This window comes from Peromyscus maniculatus, chromosome 1 (assembly GCF_049852395.1).
Source record: "Peromyscus maniculatus bairdii isolate BWxNUB_F1_BW_parent chromosome 1, HU_Pman_BW_mat_3.1, whole genome shotgun sequence".
Taxonomy (NCBI): domain Eukaryota; kingdom Metazoa; phylum Chordata; class Mammalia; order Rodentia; family Cricetidae; genus Peromyscus; species Peromyscus maniculatus.
The window spans coordinates 128,837,024-128,859,589 of NC_134852.1; the positions used below are offsets into that span (position 1 = coordinate 128,837,024).

Below are 22,566 nucleotides of genomic sequence, written 5' to 3' on the forward strand. Positions count from 1 at the left end.
ATAACTCTGATAGAAGGCCTGTTTAACATGTGTAAAGCCTGGGTTCCATTTCTAGTATCACAAAAATCCCCAAAAGCTACTTAAGGGTGGTGAGAGGGCCCAGCAGTAAAAGTCATTTTCTAACTTCCATGGCAGCAATGATGGCATGTGTTCACACACACACACACACACACACACACACACACACACACACACACACACACACACAAAATAAATAAAAATGTAAAAAAATAAATAAATAAAAACCCAAACTACTAAGTTCACAATAAAAGCCATTTGTTCATGTGGGGATGGTGAGGTCCAGATCACCTGGAATTGGATACTGGCTGTCGACTGTATTATGGACTCAGGTATGTAACTAACTCTGTGGTGTCTCTACTTCCTCATCAATAAAGACGATGCTAACACATCCATAAGCTTTTTTGGAGGGTCGCAGATGACTGTGCATATTTTCCTCATTTAGTTCCTAGCCTAGAGCAAAAAAGGAACAGTAGTTCCCCTGAGATGGGTCTGAGAGCATAGCCCCCACTGTTTTGAGGCTGCGCTCCCTGCCCACTGGTCTGTGCTTCCTCAGTTGAGAAATGAAGAGTAGCCCCAGATCCTCAGAAGCACCCTCCAGCTCCATTTGATTAAGAACCAGTGTGTGCTTGAGATCCCAGGCAAGCCGCCGCTCTGCCCCCTGGTGGCCAGAAGTGCTTATGCTACGATGCCACCAAGAATTCCTCAGGGTGCTCAAGGCTTCCTCTGCACTGGGACTAAAGCAGGTGAGGCCTCCAGCTTGCGGAGCAGCCTCCCCACACACAACACTTTAGGACCAAAGGCTTGGTACACAGTTTGCCCTCTGCTCACCTTTCAATGATTTTATTAGTATGGTCACAAGTTTGACACCTACAGGTCGCCGTTAACAGAGCTGACGACAAATATTGGAAATAAGTGCATTACTGAAGTATGGCAAGATTTAAAGTGTCAACTGGGAGTGATCGTGCAAGCCCCATGCACTGATGCCTGTGTCCTAACTGCAGGACCCACTCTGCTCATCCTCATGGCTCTGTACCCTAAGCGGGGTTGGGGCAGGGCCACCCTGCCTTTTTGCAGATCCAGATTTTTAAGGGCACTGTGTTGAGCCTTCCCTGGAGCACGGTGGCCACATCTGGCTTCAGCTTGTTGGGGTGAAAATACGACTATTGCTAGTGTGAGCCACAGGACCCCAGGGCTTGTGCTAACAGAATGTTCTGATGTCTCTGCAAGAGGCCTCCAGGCAGTTTTGCAATAGTGTTTCCTCCCCGGGAGTCTAGAAGTGAGGTGCACAGTCTTCTAGCATGCTGTCGGTGATGTAGCTGGACCCAAGATGGGACTCGTAGTAATTCTTTTCATCAAAGGTGTTGACAGTCCAACTAACAACTTCGATTCCTTTAGCTGACCACTTCTTCAAATAGTCCCTGGAGAAAAGAGAAATATGGATTGAATTAGAATGAGCAGCTGTCCCTGGAATTGAGCATGTGAGTGAGAATCAACAGTTCCCAGAGAGTCCTGGTGGCCTCCTACTGCAGAAGGCTGGGAAACAGGCATGCCCTGTGCTAATACAGTCAATGGAGTGCTGGGAAACAGGCATGCCCTGTGCTCCTACTACAGTCAATAGAGTGCTGGGAAACAGGCATGACCTGTGCTCCTAATACAGTCAATGGAGTGCTGGGAAACAGGCATGCCCTGTGCTCCTACTACAGTCAATAGAGTGCTGGGAAACAGGCATGTCCTGTGCTCCTAATAGTCAATGGAGTGCTGGGAAACAGGCATGTCCTGTGCTCCTAATACAGTCAATGGAGTGCTGGGAACCCAGGGTGCCCTGTGCTCCTAATACAGTCAATGGAGTGCTGGGAATCCAGGGTGCCCTGTGCTCCTAATACAGTGAATGGAGTGCTGGGAAACAGGCATGCCCTGTGCTCCTAATACAGTCAATGGAGTGCTGGGAACCCAGGGTGCCCTGTGCTCCTAATACAGTCAATGGAGTGCTGGGAACCCAGGGTGCCCTGTGCTCCTAATACAGCAGGGAGAGTGTTGGAACCCAGCGTGCTGTGTGATCCTTTACACTATCCCAGCTTCAAACATTTCACAGTCACCAATGTCCTTGCCACTGGACCTGGCCTGTCTTTCTTCTTACATCACACTGCTGTCTCTTTCTGTATTGCCGAAACCTGACTTCCTTGAGAACAAGCTCCTCCACATCACACTTGAGCTCTCCCCCCTCCCCTCTGTAACAGGGTGAGAAGCGGCACTGTGAGCTCTCCCCCCTCCACCCTGTAACAGGGTGAGAAGCAGCACTGTGAGCTCTCCCCCCTCCACTCTGTAACAGGGTGAGAAGCAGCACTGTGAGCTCTCCCCCCTCCACTCTGTAACAGGGTGAGAAGCCGCACTGTGAGCTCTCCCCCCTCCACTCTGTAACAGGGTGAGAAGCGGCACTGTGAGCTCTCCCCCCCTCCACTCTGTAACAGGGTGAGAAGCCGCACTGTGAGCTTTCCCCCTCCACTCTGTAACAGGGTGAGAAGCCGCACTGTGAGCTCTCCCCCCTCCACTCTGTAACAGGGTGAGAAGCAGCACTGTGGGCTCTCCCCCCTCCACTCTGTAACAGGGTGAGAAGCAGCACTGTGAGCTCTCCCCCCTCCACTCTGTAACAGGGTGAGAAGCGGCACTGTGAGCTCTCCCCCCTCCACTCTGTAACAGGGTGAGAAGCAGCACTGTGGGCTCTGCCCCCTCCACTCTGTAACAGGGTGAGAAGCAGCACCCTAAGCTTTTCCCTCCCCCCTTTCTTCCTTTCAATTCACAGGCAGAACTTAGCTCGCTCCTGGCGCCCTGCCCTGTATCTTGCTGAACAGCTGTAGAACTGAAAGTGCACTGACCTTCTCCTGTGTCCCCACCCCAGGTCACGGCAGAGGTGGCAATGAAAGGCAGTTGCTGTGATACAAACCCGACACACACCTTCAAACAGCAAGCCTAGAGCAATCCCATTTTCTCAGACTCACAGGTCCAAGGTGAGTCAGGGACCTCCGGAGAGACAAACGGCCCAGAGTCCACTCTCCAGAACTGGTTGTTTCTCAAGAGAAACGAGCTACCTGGTGTGCAGCTGGGACAACATCCTCAACGAAGACGCCAAGTAAGGCAGCTTTGGTGAAGTCAGGTAAAAGGACACAAGTGTGAGCCTCTCACCTCCACTACGTCCACTTCCTCACCTGGCTCCACACTACTGGCCCTCCCTGACAGCAGCAGGGCTGGACCTCCTCTACCAAGTGGCTGATGGAGAAGCTAAGTTCAAACCCGAGCCTTGGGCACGTGGGAGGTGCTCACCACTCAACTGTGATCACCAGCCCTCTTTGGTTTTCAAACAAGCTCTCCCTGTAGCCCAGGCTGGCCTTGAACTTGTGATTCTCCTGCTTTAGCCTCCAGAGTTGCTGGGATTTCAGGCCTGTGCCAGCAGAGTAACAATTACCATCCCACTCTTCCTTCTCTGGGATCCTCTCCCTGTCCAGACGAGGTCAGAGGGCAATGTCTATGCCCTGCTGGCTTCGGAGCTGTCGATGTCTGCTGTCTTTCACTACTGCTCTCCATCTTATTGAGACAGGGTCTCTCAATGAACCTGGAGCCTGAAGCTCCAGCTAGACTAGGCCCCAGAGTCTGTTGGTCCAGTCCCTGAGCACTGGGGTTACAGGTGCACGCTGCAGCACTAGCTTTTACATGGTGCTGTGGATCTGAAGTCAGGTCCCAGTGCTCGTACAGGACTCACTGTACCCACCGAGCCAGCTGCCCAGCCCTCAGCTGTGGTTTTCTATTCACTGGACTGAACACTGGATTGGCATCCCTGTCCAATCGGCCATTAACCTCCTACTGGACACTAACATGCTTTCCAGGCAAAGAGCCTGACTTTGGTTCTTAACTGCAGCCTCAGCTTCCTCATGGAGCACCCGGCAGCACTGTTGGCAGTCACCAAACGGCTGCTGCACTGAACGCATGAGCAAGCTGAAGTCATGTGGAACTACACTGTGGAGCTACAGCCGGAAAACTGCCAAAGAAGGGCTCAGAGACGTCAGCAGTTAGAGGAGAGTCTGGGGGAGATGAGCTGAGGGGAGGGCGGGAACCTAAGGCTGAGGCCACAGGAGGTTCTGCTGCAGCTCTGCCCCGCCCCCGCTCTGCCCCGCCCCTGTTCAGTTTCACAGGAGCCAATCATTAGCCATGCAATCCCCCTCTCACCATCACTTCCACTCTTTAAAAACTGCACTGAAAACCGGGCTGGGGAGACGGCTCACTGTAGTGCTTGCCATGCAAAACCACCAACACAAAACCCAGAAGGAAGTTGATGAGGTGAGCTACGATGTGTCAGCTCTGCCACACGTGACTTACAGATACATTACACAATTACTGTGCTACAGAAAATTGTCATTTAGTGTCTTAAAATAATAAAAAGACATGCTTGTCACGCAAGCATGAGGACCACAGTTGGGTCCCAGCACCCGCACAAAAGCCGGGAGACACAGCAGCAGCGCTCAGGAGGTGGAGACAATCCTGAGGAAAAGCTGGCTAGCTAGACCAGCTCTATCAGTGAGCTTCGCACACACACAAACATACACAACTGGAACCTGTATAATGGAGACTATCTGATCAGCCTGTTGTGGCTCCTCCCACACTCTCCCAGCGGCTGGCACCACTCTGATCTACCAGTCTGCACGTTTTTAACCCTCCTTCCCAGAAAGAACACTCAGGACATGCGAGACCAAGAGACAACTTCCAACTTACGGGGAGACAAAATCCTTCTGCATGAGGAAGGCTGAGATGCCACAGAGGTACCACAAGACATTGTGCATGCTCCAGTCAAGCAAGATGTCCAACACCACAAACATGGACTGCTTCCAAAAGACAGTGTAGCGAGGCTTCCCGTCTCCAGTATGGCTCAGGCTCCAAGGCCTGTGAGTTAGGGCTGTTATTACTTTCTGATCCACTTTTCTCATCTGGAAAGGAATTTTGGAAAATAAAACGATCATGTCTTAAGTCTACAGTTTTTCAATATTTTCGATTTACCAAATATTCATTTGATGAGAAGGCCATGGTGCCTACCCCCATGGCTACTAAGTATGTCATCTCTCACAAACCCTTTGAGAAAACATACACCAGATGTGGATATTCAATACTCAGTACAATTGAGGACCTTTCTCACAGCCCTACAGGAACTGCACTCCGATCAAAGGGAGAGAACTGGACTGGGGAGGGAGCCCAGCAGCAGAGCAGGAGCACAAACGAGGCCCCGGCCGGGTTCAGTCAGAAACACACAGAGCAGTGAGAGAGAAAATGTCAATCACAGGGTCACGTTTTATTTGTTTGTTCGTCTGGGGTTTTGGAGACATGGTCTTTTGTAGCTCAGGCTGGCCAATCACACCAATCCTCCTGCCTCAGGCTCCCAAATGCTGGGGTTACAGATGTACACCACCCATGCCTAACTTTCAGGTCACGTTTTAATAATGCCAATGAAGATGAACTTCCAGTCCAATTAACTGAATAGCAATTTAAATTCAGAACTCAATGAGGATGGAGGCACAATCATTTTAAGATAAGCTGGTTAATTTCAACTCTGTTCATGGTAAGACTGAAGAACTGTGGGGAGGAAGGGGGAGAGAGAAGGAAAGAGGGCTGTGAGGAGGCTGGAAGAGGGCAGAGCAGGAATGGAGCAGTCCTGAGGGACCTCAGACTGCGCTCTCAGCTCCACGGAGAGCATCCCACACTCTAAAGGCCTCTGTGCTCAAGTAAGCCTGGGAAGCCTGATTCCACGTGTCTGTAAGCCCCAGGGCCTTCCCCCTGTGAAGATCTGTACTGGCAGGCACTGTCCCTCTGCAAACATTTTCAGTGTATACCCTGTTGACCATGCTGGAAGGATGCCACAGAACTCATCATTTTGTAAACTAGTAAATAAAGAGAGAGATTAAGTAATTACCCTGTCTATAGGGGAACTAAAGATAGATCAGGAGGAGTCTCATTTGTAGATGAATTCTAGATTCTGAATAAAATATTAACATTTCATAACTTCCTAGTGAACTCACAGACCTGGCCACTGTATACCAGGAATCCATGACAAAGCTACAATGGCCCAAGAGAGGAAGTGTGCCTCCTGATGGGCATACACCTCCCACTAGGACATGAGCTTGCTGAGAACAATCAATCCTAACCACATGAGTTCTTACCTTACTTTACCAGTTTACAGGAAGCAAAGTGGGGTAGAGTCTGTAAAATCTCATGAGTGTACAATCACCAAATTCAGACATGGATAAACACAATAGAATAAATAATTTCAGGACTAGGACTAGGGACACAGCTCAGTGGCAAAGCATGAGGCCATAGTATGCATGAGGCCCTAGCAACACACACACACACACACACACACACACACACACACACACACACACACCCCACATACGCTCACATGTGCACACATGCACATTCATTAATACGTCCATCTGGTTTCTCCAATGAGCACATGACCGGGGAAGGGATACTTTATTTGGGTAATGATGCAAATGAACAATTTTTTTTAAAATATAAATAATCAATTCTTATTTGAAAAAAAGTTAAAAGCATTCATGGAACTCCTGATACATGAAAATTTCTATTTATCTAATCTCTGATGATAAGCAAAAGCTTATTAGGGAAGATCAATGGGGTAGAGAGGAAATAAGCAAGGTCATGGCTAAAAGGAATTCATGTATTAACCATTTTTATGTGCATCTGAAACACTATACAAGAGGGGTTTTATTGTCGTTGTTATTTGAGACAGGGTTTCATTATATAACCCAGGCAGACCTCAAACTCAAATCCTCCTGCCTCATTCTTCTAAGTGTTGGGATTACAAGTGTTCCCACCACACTGACAAGAGGTGGTTTTAAGGCATGTTTTACTGTTACTTTTTGAGAAGTAGGGCTGTGGACTTGTATTCTGTTCTGAAGATGTTTACCAAAGCAACACGAATGAGCCTATAAAGTGCTCGGCTAAGAGAAGGTGCTTTGAAGAGCGGCTGTGCATGTTAAGGAGCAGCAAGTGAGCACCCTGAGAGGCTTCCGCTGCTCATAAAGAAAGAGCCTCTTGACTGTGGCCGCATTCGGTTCATTGTGACAGGCATCAATCTTATGCTCACAGAGCCCACCGCTATTCCCTCCAGCAACTAACCCAATGTGACATACAAAGAAAAGCCTAATTTACCTTATAGATGACTTCTGGCAAGAATGAGCAGACCATACTGTTATTGTACAGCTGTGGAAATTCCGTGTATATATTCTTGAGAGCAGCAGAAGCCTGTAGAATAGAAACTCATTTGGTTAAAATCTACCAAAATACCATTGTGCCAGCAAGCCGCTGGTACATGTTAAGTGCAAATGCTAGCAATTAAATCAGAAGCATGCTAATACTGCACATGGGGATGCTGAAGGTAATGGCCACCTCCACTGACACTGAGGTACATTTTAAACTCGCAGCGGCAGAGGGAAGCAGCCAGGCATTGCCGTATTACCACCACGCTGAGAGGCTCACCAAGCACCACACTTTGGGGCAGCAATGACTGGCTACAGGCCAGAGAAGGCTCCAAGCAAACACCCTTCCTCAGTCCCTGGTTAGCCATTAGGAAGAGTTCTTTCATACCCACAGTCTACCTCACCCGAAAGAAGCCTGAGGTTCCCAGCTGGGGACCCCAAAGGGTGATTTGCCTCCTCTTCACTAATGAACGAACTGGGTGAGAACTTAAATTCTCACAACCCTATATGGTAGCTTCATTATTCCCATTTTATCCACAAGGGAAGTGGAGCATGTCAAGCTTACCCCGTAGCAAGTACAGAGCTCTGTCGACGTCTCTCAGACTCCACAGCCTGCACTCTTGGCTTCAGGGCTCTACAACTCAGGTTTCTGCCAACACCTGCCCCTGTACTGCCATCTTGGTCAATGGGATCACTGTGTTCTACCCAGCCTTGGCTGAATACTATAAGCACCCATCTGGAAACAGGGGCTGAAGGTTCTAGAACAGTTTCTTCTTACTCCTTCCCCCCCTTCTCCTATTAACGAAACAAAACCAGACAGGAAGGACAGCACTCTGGGTGAAACGGACCCATCAGGCCTCCCAAACATGGACAACATCAGCAACCAAGACTGGGGTGCTTATTAAAAAGATGTGTTTTGTGGCTGTGGGCACAGCTGGGTGGTAGGTACATGTTTAGCATGTGTGAGGCCCTGGGTTCAATCCTAGACACCAAATATACAAATAAATATTTGGAAATTCACTTGACCCCCATGTTAGGAATCTTCAGTATTCCTCCCTTGATGTGGCCTGTAAAATCCTGGTCTGACCTATTCAAGTCCAACAGGCACTTCAGGGGGTTCTAATTGGCAGGAAAACCTAAGTACTTATATAACCATCAGTTTACTGGAATAAAAATTAGTCACAAACATTCTCCTCTTCCCTTAAAAATGAGAGTTTACTGTAGTACAATTCCAGCGCACACTTATGCTCACACTTGTGGTTCTAATAATTGGTTTAAATTATTTCCTGGGGTTGGTAAGAATTCTCCAGTGATGAACACTAACAACCATGACTAAGGGTAAATACTCTGGAGAAGCTGGTTATTAGACAAGTGTCATCCAAACTGTGGCTACCAGTGGGTCACACAGAGGGACATGTCTGTCCTGTGAGCTGCCAGAAGCTCTGAGCTCAGCAGTTCCTTCTGAATGCAGCGCAGGTCCCCATCCAATCCCCTGAGCCTGGGAGGCAGAGGTGCAGGACCAGCCTGCGTGCAACTCGTAGCTCCTTTCTGTGCAGTGAGTGGCCCGCTGCAGAAGTGCCTCTCTCCCGATTACATCACATCTTTTGGAAACTGTTCTGTAAACCCTGACCCTGGCACTCTGTGCTGGCTGAAGACTTGCTCGAGTTGCTGAAGGGCTCCGTAAAAGGAAAACATTTTCAAAACGTAAAATACATAAACTGCATTTTATACTTCCATTAAGTAAATATAGCATAACTTATAAAAATAAGGAAAAAGAATAAGTAAGAAAATATATGGTTAGTTTTGAAAATAATAAGCCTTCCTTAAGACATCTTTTTAAAAAAGCAAAGTCCATGGAGTAAACTGTACCATATCCGCATGGCCTTTGACATCAAAGAAGATTGTGAGGTTGTGGCTGAGGCACTCTGTCACGGCTTCCTTCAGGGTAGGGATCTTTTCATTAGGGAACTCATTTCTGCAAGAGAGGAGAAAGGAACGGCTCACAGCAGAGAGGACAGAACAAGAGCGAGGGTTATTGGAATGGACACTTTACAAATGTCTCCTCAACAAAAGCCAAGAGTGCTTTTCCTTCTTCAACCACACCACAGCCAGAAAATTTACTACGGATACCTGAACCAAAGAGCAATAGCAACAGCAAAACCCTGGAAATGATAGCATTTGCACAGAACTGGTAACGTATTATGTGGGAGCCCACAACTGACTCAGTTTCCCAGTTTGAACCTGAAGTCTATTCTGAGTCAACAGAGTTCAGGCTTGCTTGCTCCAAGGCTGTGAGAAAGTCCTGATTAGCCCACAAGAAGGACCACCCTATCTAGCTAGATGCAGGCTGCTGATGCCAGCCAGAGGTCCATCTAGATAGAAAATGAAACTGCCTGCTCCTTGACACAAGGCAGGATAGATAGAAGTTGAATGCCTGCGCTGTGTATTGTTCTACCTCTGTCCTTCAAGACTGTATATAAGCTGGCTGTGGAATAATCTCGGGGCTGTCGGGCACTGACCGGCAGACCTTTCGACTCTTCTGTCTTTTCACTGTCTCTTCAATCCGCACACCTCCACCCAGCTACCCAGCTGACTGTCAGCAGGCTCGACAATGTTAGTAACCTGCTCATCAAAGGGCAGTCTACACCCACCTTTGGAGAACTCAGGGACTTGATTTTAAGTTAATTTTTCCTTATGTAGGGAAAACAATCCTAGCACATGAGTCTATTAACTGTACTGCTATGTAGCTGTTTGTTTAAACCAGTGGTTCTCAATCCGTGGGTTGTGACCCTTTCCGGGGCGGCGAATGACTCTTTCACAGGAGTCTCCTAAGACCATCTAAAAACACAGATATTCGCAGGGCGGTGGTGGCGCACGCCTTTAATCCCAGCACTTGGGAGGCAGAGCCAGGCGGATCTCTGTGAGTTCGAGGCCAGCCTGGGCTACCAAGTGAGTTCCAGGACAGGCGCAAAGCTACACAGAGAAACCCTGTCTCGAAAAACCAAAAAAAAAAAAAAAAAAAAAAAAAAAAAAAAAAAAAAAAAAAACACACAGATATTCACACAAAATTACAGTTATGAAGTAGCAACGAAAATAATTTTATGTTTGGGGGGGTCACAACATGAGGAACTGTATTAAAGGGTGCCAACATTAAGAAGCTTGAGAACCACTGGTCTAAAAGAATATATATTCTGCTAAAGAAAATGAAGCTTAAGTGTCTGATACACAACAGATCAGTTTCCTCTCATAATGAAGTCACTCTACACAGTTTAATTTGTGCCCATTCCAACCTATTACTATCAGATCTTGGCTTGAAAAAGTGCATGGACAGTTTACATGTTACAGGCAATTCCATCAACCATTTGGGCTGATGTCCACTCCACGGAGCGAGAGAGTGAGCCCTAAGCTTGCTGTTCTCTTGACACCCTCCCCCCTTTATTTTGTTTTGCTGAGACAAGGTCTCACGGTATAGCCCAGGCTGGCTGGAACTTCTGATCCCCTTGCCAAGCAGAGGGATTACAAGCACAGGCTACTGCACCACTACACCTAACTAGCTAGAGTTAAAACACCTGTTTTTCCTGAACCATGGTTCTAAATTAAGCCAAGTACTTCATTTGGAATTGATCATTGGAAAGGCTATTCGTTGTAATTGTGGAATCAAGAGTAGTTATGTGGGGCTGGAGAGACAGCTCGGTGGTTAAGAGCACTGACCGCTCTTCCACAGGACCAGGGCTTGATTCCTTGCTCCCACAATCCCATGGCAGGTCACAACTGTCTGTAACTCCAGTTCTGGGGATCCGCTGCCTCCTCTAGACTCCTTAAGCACTGTACATACATGGTGCACAGACATACATTATTATTTTATGTGTATGGGTGCTTTGCCTGCATGTATGTCTCTGTATCAATTGCGTGCCTGGTGCCCACAGAGGTTAGAAAAGTGTCAAGTCCCCTAGGACTGGAGTTACAGACGATTGTGAGCTGCCATGTAGGTGGTGGAACTCAAACTTGGGTTCTCTGGAAGGACAGTCATTGTCCTTTTAATTTCTGAGCCATCTCTCCAGCCCCCATCTTCATTGTGACAATAAAAACATGTGCTTGTGGTTTTTAATGTAATGCTAGTTCCCTGGCCAGTGGCTGATACTCCTTGAATATTGATTTTCTGACCCAATGATGAAGGTCTGATCCTCTGTAAGATGACTCAGACCTAAAAGAAATTAAAGTCAGCCGAAGCCAACGTCCTGGTGCTGGAAGGAGTACCAATCACTTGAATATCAATTACAGAGTGGGAATGGGTTAAATGTACACACAGCATCTCTGTTGTTGCTGATGTGTGCTCACTACTTGGGAAGCCTGTTCAGTTCAAATGAAGACCCTTTCTTAGAACAGACACACTTAGAAGGTGCCAGTGTCTACCTGTGACCACCATGACAGCTGAAGGACCCGTATGAATGACCTCAGTGACTCACCTGAGTCTGTGATTTGCTGCAGGGTTAAGTTTCCTAATTTGTTCAAATGTCAGATCACATAGTCGGCCAGACCCGTCCGTTGTCCTATCTACTGTGTTATCGTGCATCAAGACAGGAACTCCGTCAGAAGTAAATTCGATGTCCAGCTCCACACCTGCTGCTCCATTCTTAGCTGCCTTAACAAAACATCCACAATATTAATGTCAACACCTACAGATATCACTTGATATCTAAACACGAAAGGAAAGCAACATGGCTGGTGAAGTCGACAGCCGCCCTTATGGACTTCTGCCTTTTTCCTCTTCCAGGCAGCCCCCAGATAATTTGTTTCTCATGGATGACAATGTCTCAACTCTCACACTTGTCAAGTCCTTAAAAAGATCCAGCTCTCACTCTTCCCAATGTCCTGGCAGCAGAACGAGGAGACCTCTGACCCCAAGCTTTTTCTGGGCCATGGTGGCTTTGAACATTGACAGAAACTCTACAGTGTATCTACTCGGTCAGATGTAAAAGCTGGTCACTGCCCTGTGCTATTTCACAACTCTGGTACAAATGAGAGGAATCAGGATTGTGTTGGGTTAACCCCATCCTCTCTGAGAAACACCAAGACTAGAGGACAACTGTTTGTTTGATCATGTCTGTAGCACTGGGCGTGGGCCAAGAAGTTGATAAGGTTAATAAGATGTATTCGAATTTATGTAAAAAGAATTTAGGCACCCACTGTAGCTCAGTGGTAGAGCCCTCTGTTTAACATGCAAGCAAATAAATAATAAAATTCAATCACTAACTTAGAAACACACTGATGTGTGCCTCCTTGGCTTCCTCATCACAATGAACGTAGGAAATGCTCGTTATGATCATAGTTTTTCTTTTGGTTCACTGCAAACACACATAGTATTCAGTAAAAAGCCTTAACAGATATAACAAAGGAAATGATAAAACAGATGATAAAGTTATAATAGTTATTAGCCTTTTCTAGTTTCTAGGAGGAATTACTGTGTTTTAAATGTATCAACTCATCTGATTCTTACGGCAAACACTATTAAGCAAGTGCTAGTAACATCCCCATTTTTCAGATGAGGAAATTGAGACAGATTCAGAAATTTGGGCTGGAGAGATGGCTCAGTGGTTAAGAGCTCTGGCTGCTCTTTCAGAGGTCCTGAGTTCAATTCCCAGCAACCACATGGTGGCTCACAAACATCTATAATGGGATCTGATGCCCTTTCCTGGCAGAACAGAGTCCTCAAACCTTTAAAAAATACATAGCATAAATAAATAAAATTCTAAGGATTCAGATCTTTGCCCAGCAGTACACAGGTTGGGATGTAGCAGTGCCTGCACTCTGAACCATGTGACTTTACTATTAATGGCTCTATTGCAGAAGGACTAGCCACCTCAAGGTTGGCATGAGTGACACTCCCTGTTGTTCCCTTACAGGGTTTATGTACTCAGCACACAGTTAAGTACCCATGAAGAACATGCAATACTGTGCTAATGCAGATAAGCACCCCACAGGTTCACCATGCTATGCACTCTGTCCCTTAAGCATGCATTTCAAAGGTAATGAGTCAGACTTGCCAGTCAAATTTAAGGGGGGAGGTTTTTCTACTTCATGTCAATATTTTTCTACCCTGATACTCTAGTCAGAAATCTACATATTCTTTTAGCTTCACTCATGTGACCGTGGAATCCCTTCGATTCCATCTCTGGCTGTGTCATCTAGGTTGAGTTACCATCTGGCTAGGCTCAGCTTCTTCATTAAGATGGCATTTCCATAATGCTCCACAGGTTGTGAGGATGTGGAAATAATGCCTGTAATGAGCCTGGTACCCAGCTCAGAGGTGGCATTCCCCACAAGCTATTACAACAAGAAAGATAAGCTCAGTGAGTCATTCCAAGAAAAGCTTCCATCTATACTGGTGACAAAGCTTTACAATATGAAAGGTTACAACCTGCCTAAGTTAAAACTGAAATGTACTGTAAGTCAACATGGCTTATGTTTTATGACATAAAATCACAATTCAGTGTACACCACACATTTCTTTCACTATAATACAAACAATATCCTTATTTCTTGATGCTACACTAGACATTTAATTGTACTTCTCTTCACCAGGATTATTTGGTCACAAAACAAATAAGATGAGACATAGTATTTTAACAAGAGTACTAACATGAATGAATGAAGACTACTAATTTCTCTCTCTTTCTCTCTCTTTCTCTCTCTCTCTCTCTCTCTCTCTCTCTCTCTCTCTCTCTCTCTCTCTCTCAGTGCTGGGGATCCAGCCCCACATCTTACACATGCCATCACTGGCTTATTTACTCAGCCCTTGGTTTTTAGAGGCAGGGTCTCACTAGGTCTCACTATGTAGTTTGAGATGGTCTTGAACTCACAATCCTCCTGCTGCCTCAGGCTCCTGATGACTATGATTATAGATGTCACCACTACACCTACCTATTGTCTTTTGAGCAGTTTATTAAAGACAAAAAACAAATAAACAAACAAAAAACCACCCCAAAATAAAAACAAACTCACAAACCCTAAAAAGGTTGTTCAGAAAACAATTAAGAGTTTCTGAGAGCAGATGACCACGTTCAACTTGCTTTTCCAGTACTCTGAAGTTGAACCCTTGCCTCTAATTCACAGGAAGATCTGGAAGACTCTTTCAGGCAAGAGAAACAGCAGACAAACTGCAAAGACCTCAGGTAGGAAGGAGCCACTGAGGCGGGTGAAAATGCTTACTGCTGCCCAAACTGACTCTCTTTATTATAGTTAGTGCAGACTCATCCTTGCCTTAGTGTTTAGCTTGGCTCACAATACGTGTTGCTGGTGTGTGTGTGTGTGTGTGTGTGTGTGTGTGTGTGTGTGTAGTATTCCCATTATGTTGGATGGGGGCACCAGGAATGTGATACCCCAGCTGCACTGACCACCTGCCAAGCACAGTGAGAGCTGGCAGATACCAGGACACTGGCAAGCAGATTGAGCAACAGAACCTAAGTAATCCATGAACATCCTCAAACAGCTATGTTAGCCTGCTGGTGGCCAAGCTTCCTCCCACTCCCACTCATTAGGTAAGACAGTGAGTCCTCTGACTGTGAGAAATTTGAAGTTAGATATTCAAGTCCATGAAGCCAAAAGCATCCTAAACAAACACTGGGTGACTGGAACAGAGACATCGGGGCCCCTGAGAAGGAAGAGAGAAAAAGTCAGGGGCTGGGAGTGCAGGTCAGTGGTAGAGTGCTTTGCTTAGCTTGCTTGAGGTTCTGGGTTCCAGCCCTGGCACAACAAAACACGGAATGCAAAACCAGACTGGAAGGCAGGAGGGAGCAAGGGAACTTAGATTTTTAACTAATTGCAAGCAGAGGTTTGTTTGTTTGTTTTTCAAGACAGGGTTTCTCTGTGTAGCTTTGAGTCTTTCCTAGAATTTGCTTTGGAGACCAGGCTGGCCTCAAACTCACAGAGATCCACCTGTCTCTGCCTCCCAAGTGCTGGGATTAAAGGCGGTGCAAGCAGAGGTTTTAAGAGAAGGAAGGATGAGCCGGGCGGTGGTGGTGCATGCCTTTAATCCCAGCACTCGGGAGGCAGAGGCAGGCGGATCTCTGTGAGTTCGAGGCCAGCCTGGGCTACCAAGTGAGTCCCAGGAAAGGTGAAAAACTACACAGAGAAACCCTGTCTCGAAAAATCAAAAAAAAAAAAAAAAAAAAAAAAAGAGAAGGATGTAATTTCCCCAGACAGGGTCTCTCTATGTAGCCCTGACTGGGTTGGAACTTGATATTTATATATAACAAAACTGGCTTCAAACCCACAGAGATCTGCCTGTCTCTGCCTCCTGAGCACTGGGATAAAGACCTGTGCCACCACACCCATCCATAATTTTTATTTTTAAAGCCATCTTCTAGTACTGAGTGGACTGTGAACATAATTGTATTTCTTTGCCACCATTTTTAATAGTGTATCTTTTTAAAAAATATTTTTAAATTATTTTAATTATATGTATATGTGTCTGTGGGGGGTATTCACATGTCAGTGCAGGTGTCTGTGGAAGCCAGAGGTGATGGATCATCTGGAGCTAGAGTTCCAGCAGTCCTCTGCAAGAGCAGTATATTCTCTTAATTGCTGAGCCTCCTCTCTGGCTCCTGGTTTTGTGGGATTTGGGGGGAGGGGAGTTGTTTTTTCTCTATATAGCTCTTGTTGTCCTGGAACTTCCTATGTAGACCAGGCTGGCCCCAAACTCACAAAGATCCACTTGCCTCTGCCTCCACAGTGCTGGGATTAAAGGCATGCCAACTCTACAGCCAACTGCTCCTTTAGTTTTTGTTTTTTTGATTTTTGAGACAAAGTTTCTCTGTATCTTTGGTGCCTGTCCTAGAACTTGCTCTGTAGACCAGGCTGGCCTGGAACTCAGAGAGCTGCCTGCCTCTGCCTCCCGAGTGCTGGGATCAAAGGCGTGCATCACCACCGCCAGGCTGCCAACTGTTTTTTTTTTTTTAATCCATTCATTTCTCATTTAGCTAGTTTTCTTCATGTAACTATCATATTACCTGCCAGAGACTCCATTGGTCAGAGCATCTCTGTACCAGTAGAATGTCTAAGAACACAAATTATGAGGTGCAAATGGGCAAGGCGAAGGATGGAACACAATCCAAAATCCAAATCTGATGGAAATTCTCTCTCTTTCTCTTGTTTTTTTGAGACAGGGTTTTTCTGTGAAGCCCCGGCTCTTCTTAAACTAGCTCTGTAGACCAGGCTGGGCTCAAACTCTGAGATCTGCCTGCCTCTGCTGGAATTAAAGGCATGCGCCACCACCAGCTGCGATCTTGTCCTCAGCAGTCTGTGTCTGGCAGCTAAAGATGGTCCAAAAGACCTGCTCTTCTTGCAGACTGAACTGCCACATTTCCTTTCCTCTTCAGCCCAGGAAGCCATCTGATACAATGTAAGAGTCACTGTAATTGTATGTAAGACATGCTCCTCCCACAGGGAACTTTGCTCTGCTTTCTTTGACACAACAGGATGAACACTGTATTAGCATCTCACATATATGCTTCCTCATTCATTTAATATGACTGATCCAGGCAAACATACTCTTGGCCATATCACACTGTCAACAAATGCTTAGGAACACTTTCTGTGCTCAGTTAGCTTTGAGCATTCTTTAAAGCAATTTACATCCAGGTGAGCGGAAATGGAACCAATGGCCATCATGTGCTTTCCCTCTTCTCCTGACAATGGACATACCACCTGCCTTTCATCAACTCAAAGGCTGTCTGTCCACTGTCTCCTCCTCAGATTTAGTTTCCTCATCCTTATTCTGGGATGGCATTCTGGATGGCATCAAGCTGTCCTTAGATCCCCAGGAAATAGCTCACACATGGGATTTCACTAGACTTTGTGTACATTAATCCAGAACCCCATCACCTATTTTATAGATACCATTATTCTTTTCATTTTACAAATGGGGAAAGTGAGGTTAGGGCTGAGGCCAGGGTGCTCCATGTGCTCGGTAGATAGTACTGGATTATGAGCAAGTTACTTTAGCTGGACAAAGAAAATGGAGAACTCGCATTCAAACATCCTGGAAAATATTTTAATGTAGGCCAGGGCATCAAGTCTTCCCATCAGGAGAAGGCTTTAGTCTGGAAGAGTGGTTCTCAACCTCTGGGTCATGACCCTTTGGGAGGTCAAATGATCCTTTCACAGGGGTCTCCTAAGACCATCGGTAAACACAGAAATTTACAATTCATAACAGTAACAAAATTACAGTTATTAAGTAGCAATGAAAATAATGTTATGGTTGGGGGGGTCACCACCACATGAAGAGCTATGTTCAAGGGTCGCAGCATTAGGAAGGTCGAGAACGTCTATTGTAGAAGGAGCTGTGTGTGCTGGAGTCACAGTTTTCCCCCATAGTCCACATCTTGAAATGAGAAGACCAGATGTACAGCTGTCTAAAAGGTCGGGTGTGGTGGTGCACACATTTAGTCCCAGTAGTCTAAAGGAAGGCAGAGGCAGGTGATCTTGGTGAGTTCAAGGCCAGCCTGGTCTACACTGCCAGTTCCAGGGCAGCCAAGGTTACTGAGACCCTGTCTCAAAAAGCAAAGAAAAAAAATTAACAAAACAAAACAACAAAAAAAAGAATAAAATCTGTGGTATTTGAATATAGTCTAGGAATGTCCTCCAACACCCAAGTCAGCTCTCAAGAGTTCTTATGCCTAAAGCAAACTACTATATAAGTAGTTCGGCTGTGCCATTACACCACACATTTTTTTTTTCACGGCTATTTTTTGATCTACAAAGCCAACATGTAAGAATGCTGACTGTAGTACACAGGAGCACACAGTCCACCGAATGCTCTTACCATGCAAGCTGTCATTAACACCAAAACAGAAGACTTACAAGGACAGGGCGTTATCAAAATTCTCCAGGGTGCCTTTCAGAAAAGGGAGACAGATATTGATCAGGAGGCTGGCTGCTAGTGTTGACCATGAAAGTGTGTATGGAGAGATAAGAACAGTATCCAAGTAATGCAGAGGGGAAAAAAAAATACACTCTGTGATAAGAGCAATTTGGACTAATCTCTCCTCACCAGGTAGTGGTGGTGCATACCTTTGATCCCAGCACTCAGGAGGCAGAGGCAGGTGGACCTTAGTTCAAGGTCAGCCTGGTCTATGGAGTGAGTTCCAGGATAGCCAGGGATACAAAAAGAAACAGAAAAAAAGAATAATCTCATTTACTGATAAGAACCTATTTGACCTGGTTCGTGGTTCATGTCTTAGTTTATCGGCACACACTGGATTTTGTTCTGCTCCGCGAAGCCAGGACCACATATAGATAGATCTGTTGTGGTACCTTACCACTCCGACATCAGCCTCACCTCAGGACCTTTGCACTTGCCATCGGCATTTCTTGGAACACTTCCCAGACTCCAAAATTCCTTGTAATTCTAGTTCCAGTTCACACATCTCTACTCCATAGAAGACTAGTCTGCCTCAAATCCGTCCACTCCTTTTACTTCTGCTACATAGTTGCATTTCACCCTTAAAAGTATCCTATTATCTCTCTTAACTCGGATGAAAGCCCTGCCCAAGGAGCTTGGCCTGGTTCCAGACTGTCACCCCAGCGTCTGGCACAAACCAAGTCTACAAGTACCTGCGGAATTCTCGAAATAGCAGAAGTGGGGAGGGATGCGGGGCCGGGCTGCGGAGGAGAGGGGGGCCAGCGGCGAAGCAGGCCCAAGGCTTGGAGGGCTCACCTGCCGGATGGCCGCTAGCGTGTTCTCGGGCGCGTCGTGGCTGCCGCCGCGGTGGGCGATGGCGGACACGCGGTCACGGGGCTTGAGCACCTGCAGGACCCGGCGGGCCGGAACCGGCTCGAAGCTGAAGAGCCGCAGCAGGACGTAGAGGCTGCCGGTGAGTACGCAGGCGTTGAAGGGGCTGCGCGTCACCACCAGCAGCAGCACCAGCAAGAAGGAGAAGGGGCCTAGGAGGCCGCCCTGGTCCTCCCACAGCCACATGCCGGCGCCTGCACCGGCACGGACCGGAGCCCCGGACCTGCCGGGCGACGCGGAGACGCCGAGGTACTGGCCACAGCCGGAACCCTCCGCTGGGAGCAGCGATGCACAATGGCGGCGACGGACCCATCTCGAGAAAGAGCCCACCCCCCAGCCAATCAGAGTCCCAGAGCTTCAGCGTTAGGGGCGGAGCCGCTGTCATGACAACAGAGGCAGACCCAGGCTCCAGGCCGGGGTTCCAAGGCAGCTTAGGGTTACAGGAGGCGAGGTCAGGACTTCAGCCCTGGCCTTTAGACTCAGTAGGAGGGAGAGACTGCCAAGGTTCCTTAGTGACCTTGTATCTGACCTCGAGAAAATTGAAGGCTGGGTGACTTTGAAGGAACAGGACGCTTAGCCTGTTTATTCAGATATGCCAACTAAACACTGGCTTAGGCGTTATTGTTTCTGGAGTTCTGCGTCAGAGTCTGGGCCCTGGCATCTGTAAACAGCGAGCGAGGCTCAGTGAACCAATAAAATAGTGAAAAGCAGAAAAATGGTCACATTGGGAAGAGCTCTAGTGTAGTGACACACACTAACTACTAAGTCCATTTTCAGGGTTCTGACATGAGGTTGAAGTTTAAATAGAGGGCAAGAGGTGTGCCTAGATAGATAAGAAGTCCCGCCCACCATGGGCCCATTTAGTTCCAGTCTGTCCTGAAAGGTCCTCTGACAGAACTGTGTGAACAAGTTCCTCTTTCAGGCTGATACAGGCTCTAAGCCTTTTCCTTCCCTCAAAATGAGACTCCTGGGGAGATTCCAATTTCCTGGGGTCCATGCCCCTAAACGATGTCAAGAAGGGAGACTCACAAGTGTCTCTTTGGAATAGCTTCATTCCTGCAAGGGCTGTTCCACTAGGACACACAAGGTGTGTGCTCTTAGTGAGATTACCTTCCCCTGGGGGAAGTATTAGTGAGTATGATAAAAAGACAAGGAAAATTAAGGGGAAACAGGAAGGGAAAAACCCCTATGGGAAATGTGGTTAAAGTCTCTTGAGAATCGAGAATTCCAGCACATATGGGCCACATTCTTTTTATATGGTGATGCTTCAAGGCAGAATGCTCAAATAGCAACAAATCTTGCTTAAGGTCTCATAATATATGGTCTTTCTCCTTTTCCAGCTCCAAACCTGCAATTTACTGAGCGTTAAACTCCTTATGCAACCTTTACGACTTATGGTTTTATCTTATGGATTGTGGTTCTTCCCAGGGTACCCCCAGAGCCACCCTAAATCTCATTTATTGAAAAAAAGGAAAAAGTTTCTTAAGAACTACCTAAGTTGCTACTGCTAAGACACAGTAAACTCTTTCTAACAAACTCCAACTCTGTTTCATATTGGCTTGTCCTAAAATTCTGTCCTGTGGTGAAGCCAAGGACTCTGTCTTCACCCGAGGGGAGGGCTCTAAGAAGTCAAGCGGCAGCATGGCACTGTGTGTCTGGCCCATGCTCCACGCCCGACTGCTGTTCACAATAGCAGTAGTGCAGCTGACAGCTGACACCTGACACTTGGCTGCGTCCCAGGCAAGACTTGTGCTGGCAAGCCCTAGAGACACACCTTATTCTTACAGTGGCCTTCCTTGAGATAGGCATCATATCTGTTGACTTTGGAAGCCTTTCCAGGCACAGTCAGACTATAAATGTGGAAGGAATTTGGATCATCTCCTAAGTCATTGATGAAGAAACTAAGGAGGATAAAGGAGCAATTTCGATATGAGGCCACTTCAGTCACTTGCAACCGTGGTACAAAACAAGCAAGCCAAAAACCAAAAACACAGTTCTGACCTCTTTTGGGAGCCAGATCTGAGTGATCACAGCCCAGGAATGTGTATTTAGGTCTGCTCAAACACAATGTTACAATGCGGAAGCAATTTCATGTTTTTTGTTTTGTTTTGTTTTTGAGATAGGGTCACACTATGAACCTTGGCTAGCCTGGAACTTCTGTTTTGTTTTGTTTTTCCAGACAGGGTTTCTCTGTGTAGCTTTGGTGCCTGTCCTGGAACTCGCTCTGTAGATCAGGCTGGCCTACAACTCACAGAGATTCACCTTCCTATGCCTCCCAAGTGCTGGGATTAAAGGTGTGAGCCACTACCACCTGGCTGGCCTGGAACTTTTTATGTAAACCAGGTTGGCTTCAAACTCATAGAGATCTGCCTGCCTCTGCCTACAGAGTACTGGGGTTAAAGGTATGTGCCACTAAGCCTTGCAAATTTTTATAGTAACAGAACAAAGAGAAGTTATAAATCAAGGCATTTTTGTACAGGGCATGGTAGCACAAGCCTTAAATCCTAGCAGATGCAAACTTATCTATTGTTCATGGCCAGCCAGGGCTATACAGTGAGACCCTTTTCAAAACGGAAAGACAAAGGCATTTAAAAATATTTGGGTGGGCCTGGCGGTAGTGGCGCACACCTTTAATTACAACACTCGAGGCAGAGGCAGGTGGATCTCTGTGAGTTTGAAATCAGTCTGGTCTACAAGGTGAGTTCCAGGACAACCAGTAAACAAATATTCTGCAACAAGAAACTGTCAAGAAAAAAAAAAAGGAAGAAAGAAAGAAAAGAAACTATCGTTCTCCATATTAGTCAATCAGTTTAAGCAGATAGTGTCTTCCTAGGAATTCTCCTCTACATGAGGGAACAAGAGGTGGGTAGATTCTCAAGCCCTTAATTCCTATGCTGTAAAAGTAAAAACAGGTCTTTTCCCTCCCTTTTTGACTATGAGTAGAAATAAATTTGTCTTTGTCATTTACCCTCTTATTGCAGGGACAAAACATAATGGGTTCAGGATACCCATGAAATCTCCAAAAATTAGACAGATTGTGGTGGCACATGCCTTTAATCCCAGCATTCAGGAGGCAGAGGCAGGTGGATCTCCGTGAGATCGAGGCTAGCCTGGTCTACTGAGTGAATTCCAGGGCTACACAGAGAAACTCTGTCTTGAAAAACAAACAAACAAAACCAAAAAGAAATCTTCAAAGATCATTCATTCATTCATTCATTCATATTTTAATTCTGTCTATTTCTCTGTCTGTGTGTGTGTGTGTGTGTGTGTGTGTGTGTGTGTGTGTGTATGTGCGCGCGTGCACGGGCATGCAGGTGTATGAACCTGCATATGGAGGTCACAGGACAGACAGCATTGGGTGTTGGTCCTCAGGCACCACCCACCTTTTGTTGGCAATAGAGTCTCTGACTAGATTGGCTGGCCATTGAGTCCCAGATATTCACCTGTCTCCGCCTCTTCAGCACTGAAGCCCAGTGTTTTAAAGTGGATTCTGGCAGT

General features: G+C 46.6%; 1 protein-coding gene across 3 annotated transcripts; it reads right to left on the reverse strand.

Annotated features, from left to right (window-relative positions):
* Positions 1–259: 259 nt before the first annotated feature.
* On the reverse strand, positions 260–19,390 carry Gde1 (glycerophosphodiester phosphodiesterase 1). Of its 3 annotated transcripts, none has more exons than XM_006985691.4 (6): positions 18,994–19,390; positions 11,744–11,919; positions 9,147–9,252; positions 7,231–7,323; positions 4,783–4,994; positions 260–1,439 (listed from the first exon to the last, which is right to left on the reverse strand). In XM_006985691.4, the coding sequence occupies exons 1-6, from the start codon at positions 19,252–19,254 to the stop codon at positions 1,292–1,294; spliced, it is 996 nt and encodes a 331-aa protein (XP_006985753.1). In that variant the 5' UTR covers positions 19,255–19,390; the 3' UTR covers positions 260–1,291. The 3 variants fall into 3 exon arrangements, with proteins under 3 accessions (XP_006985753.1, XP_076407175.1, XP_042138417.1); XM_076551060.1 differs by having other exon boundaries at positions 11,744–11,915; positions 18,891–19,374; XM_042282483.2 differs by having other exon boundaries at positions 11,744–11,915; positions 18,994–19,132.
* Positions 19,391–22,566: the final 3,176 nt, after the last annotated feature.

Coding starts and splice junctions, on each gene's coding strand:
- Gde1 (XM_076551060.1), bottom strand. CDS start 19,254: ATGTGGCTGTGGGAGGACCAGGGCGGCCTCCTAGGCCCCTTCTCCTTC. Junction 7,324..9,146: donor TCAAAGGCCATGCGGATATG/GTACAGTTTACT, acceptor TCTATTCTACAG/GCTTCTGCTGCTCTCAAGAA. Junction 4,995..7,230: donor TGCCAGAAGTCATCTATAAG/GTAAATTAGGCT, acceptor ATTCCTTTCCAG/ATGAGAAAAGTGGATCAGAA.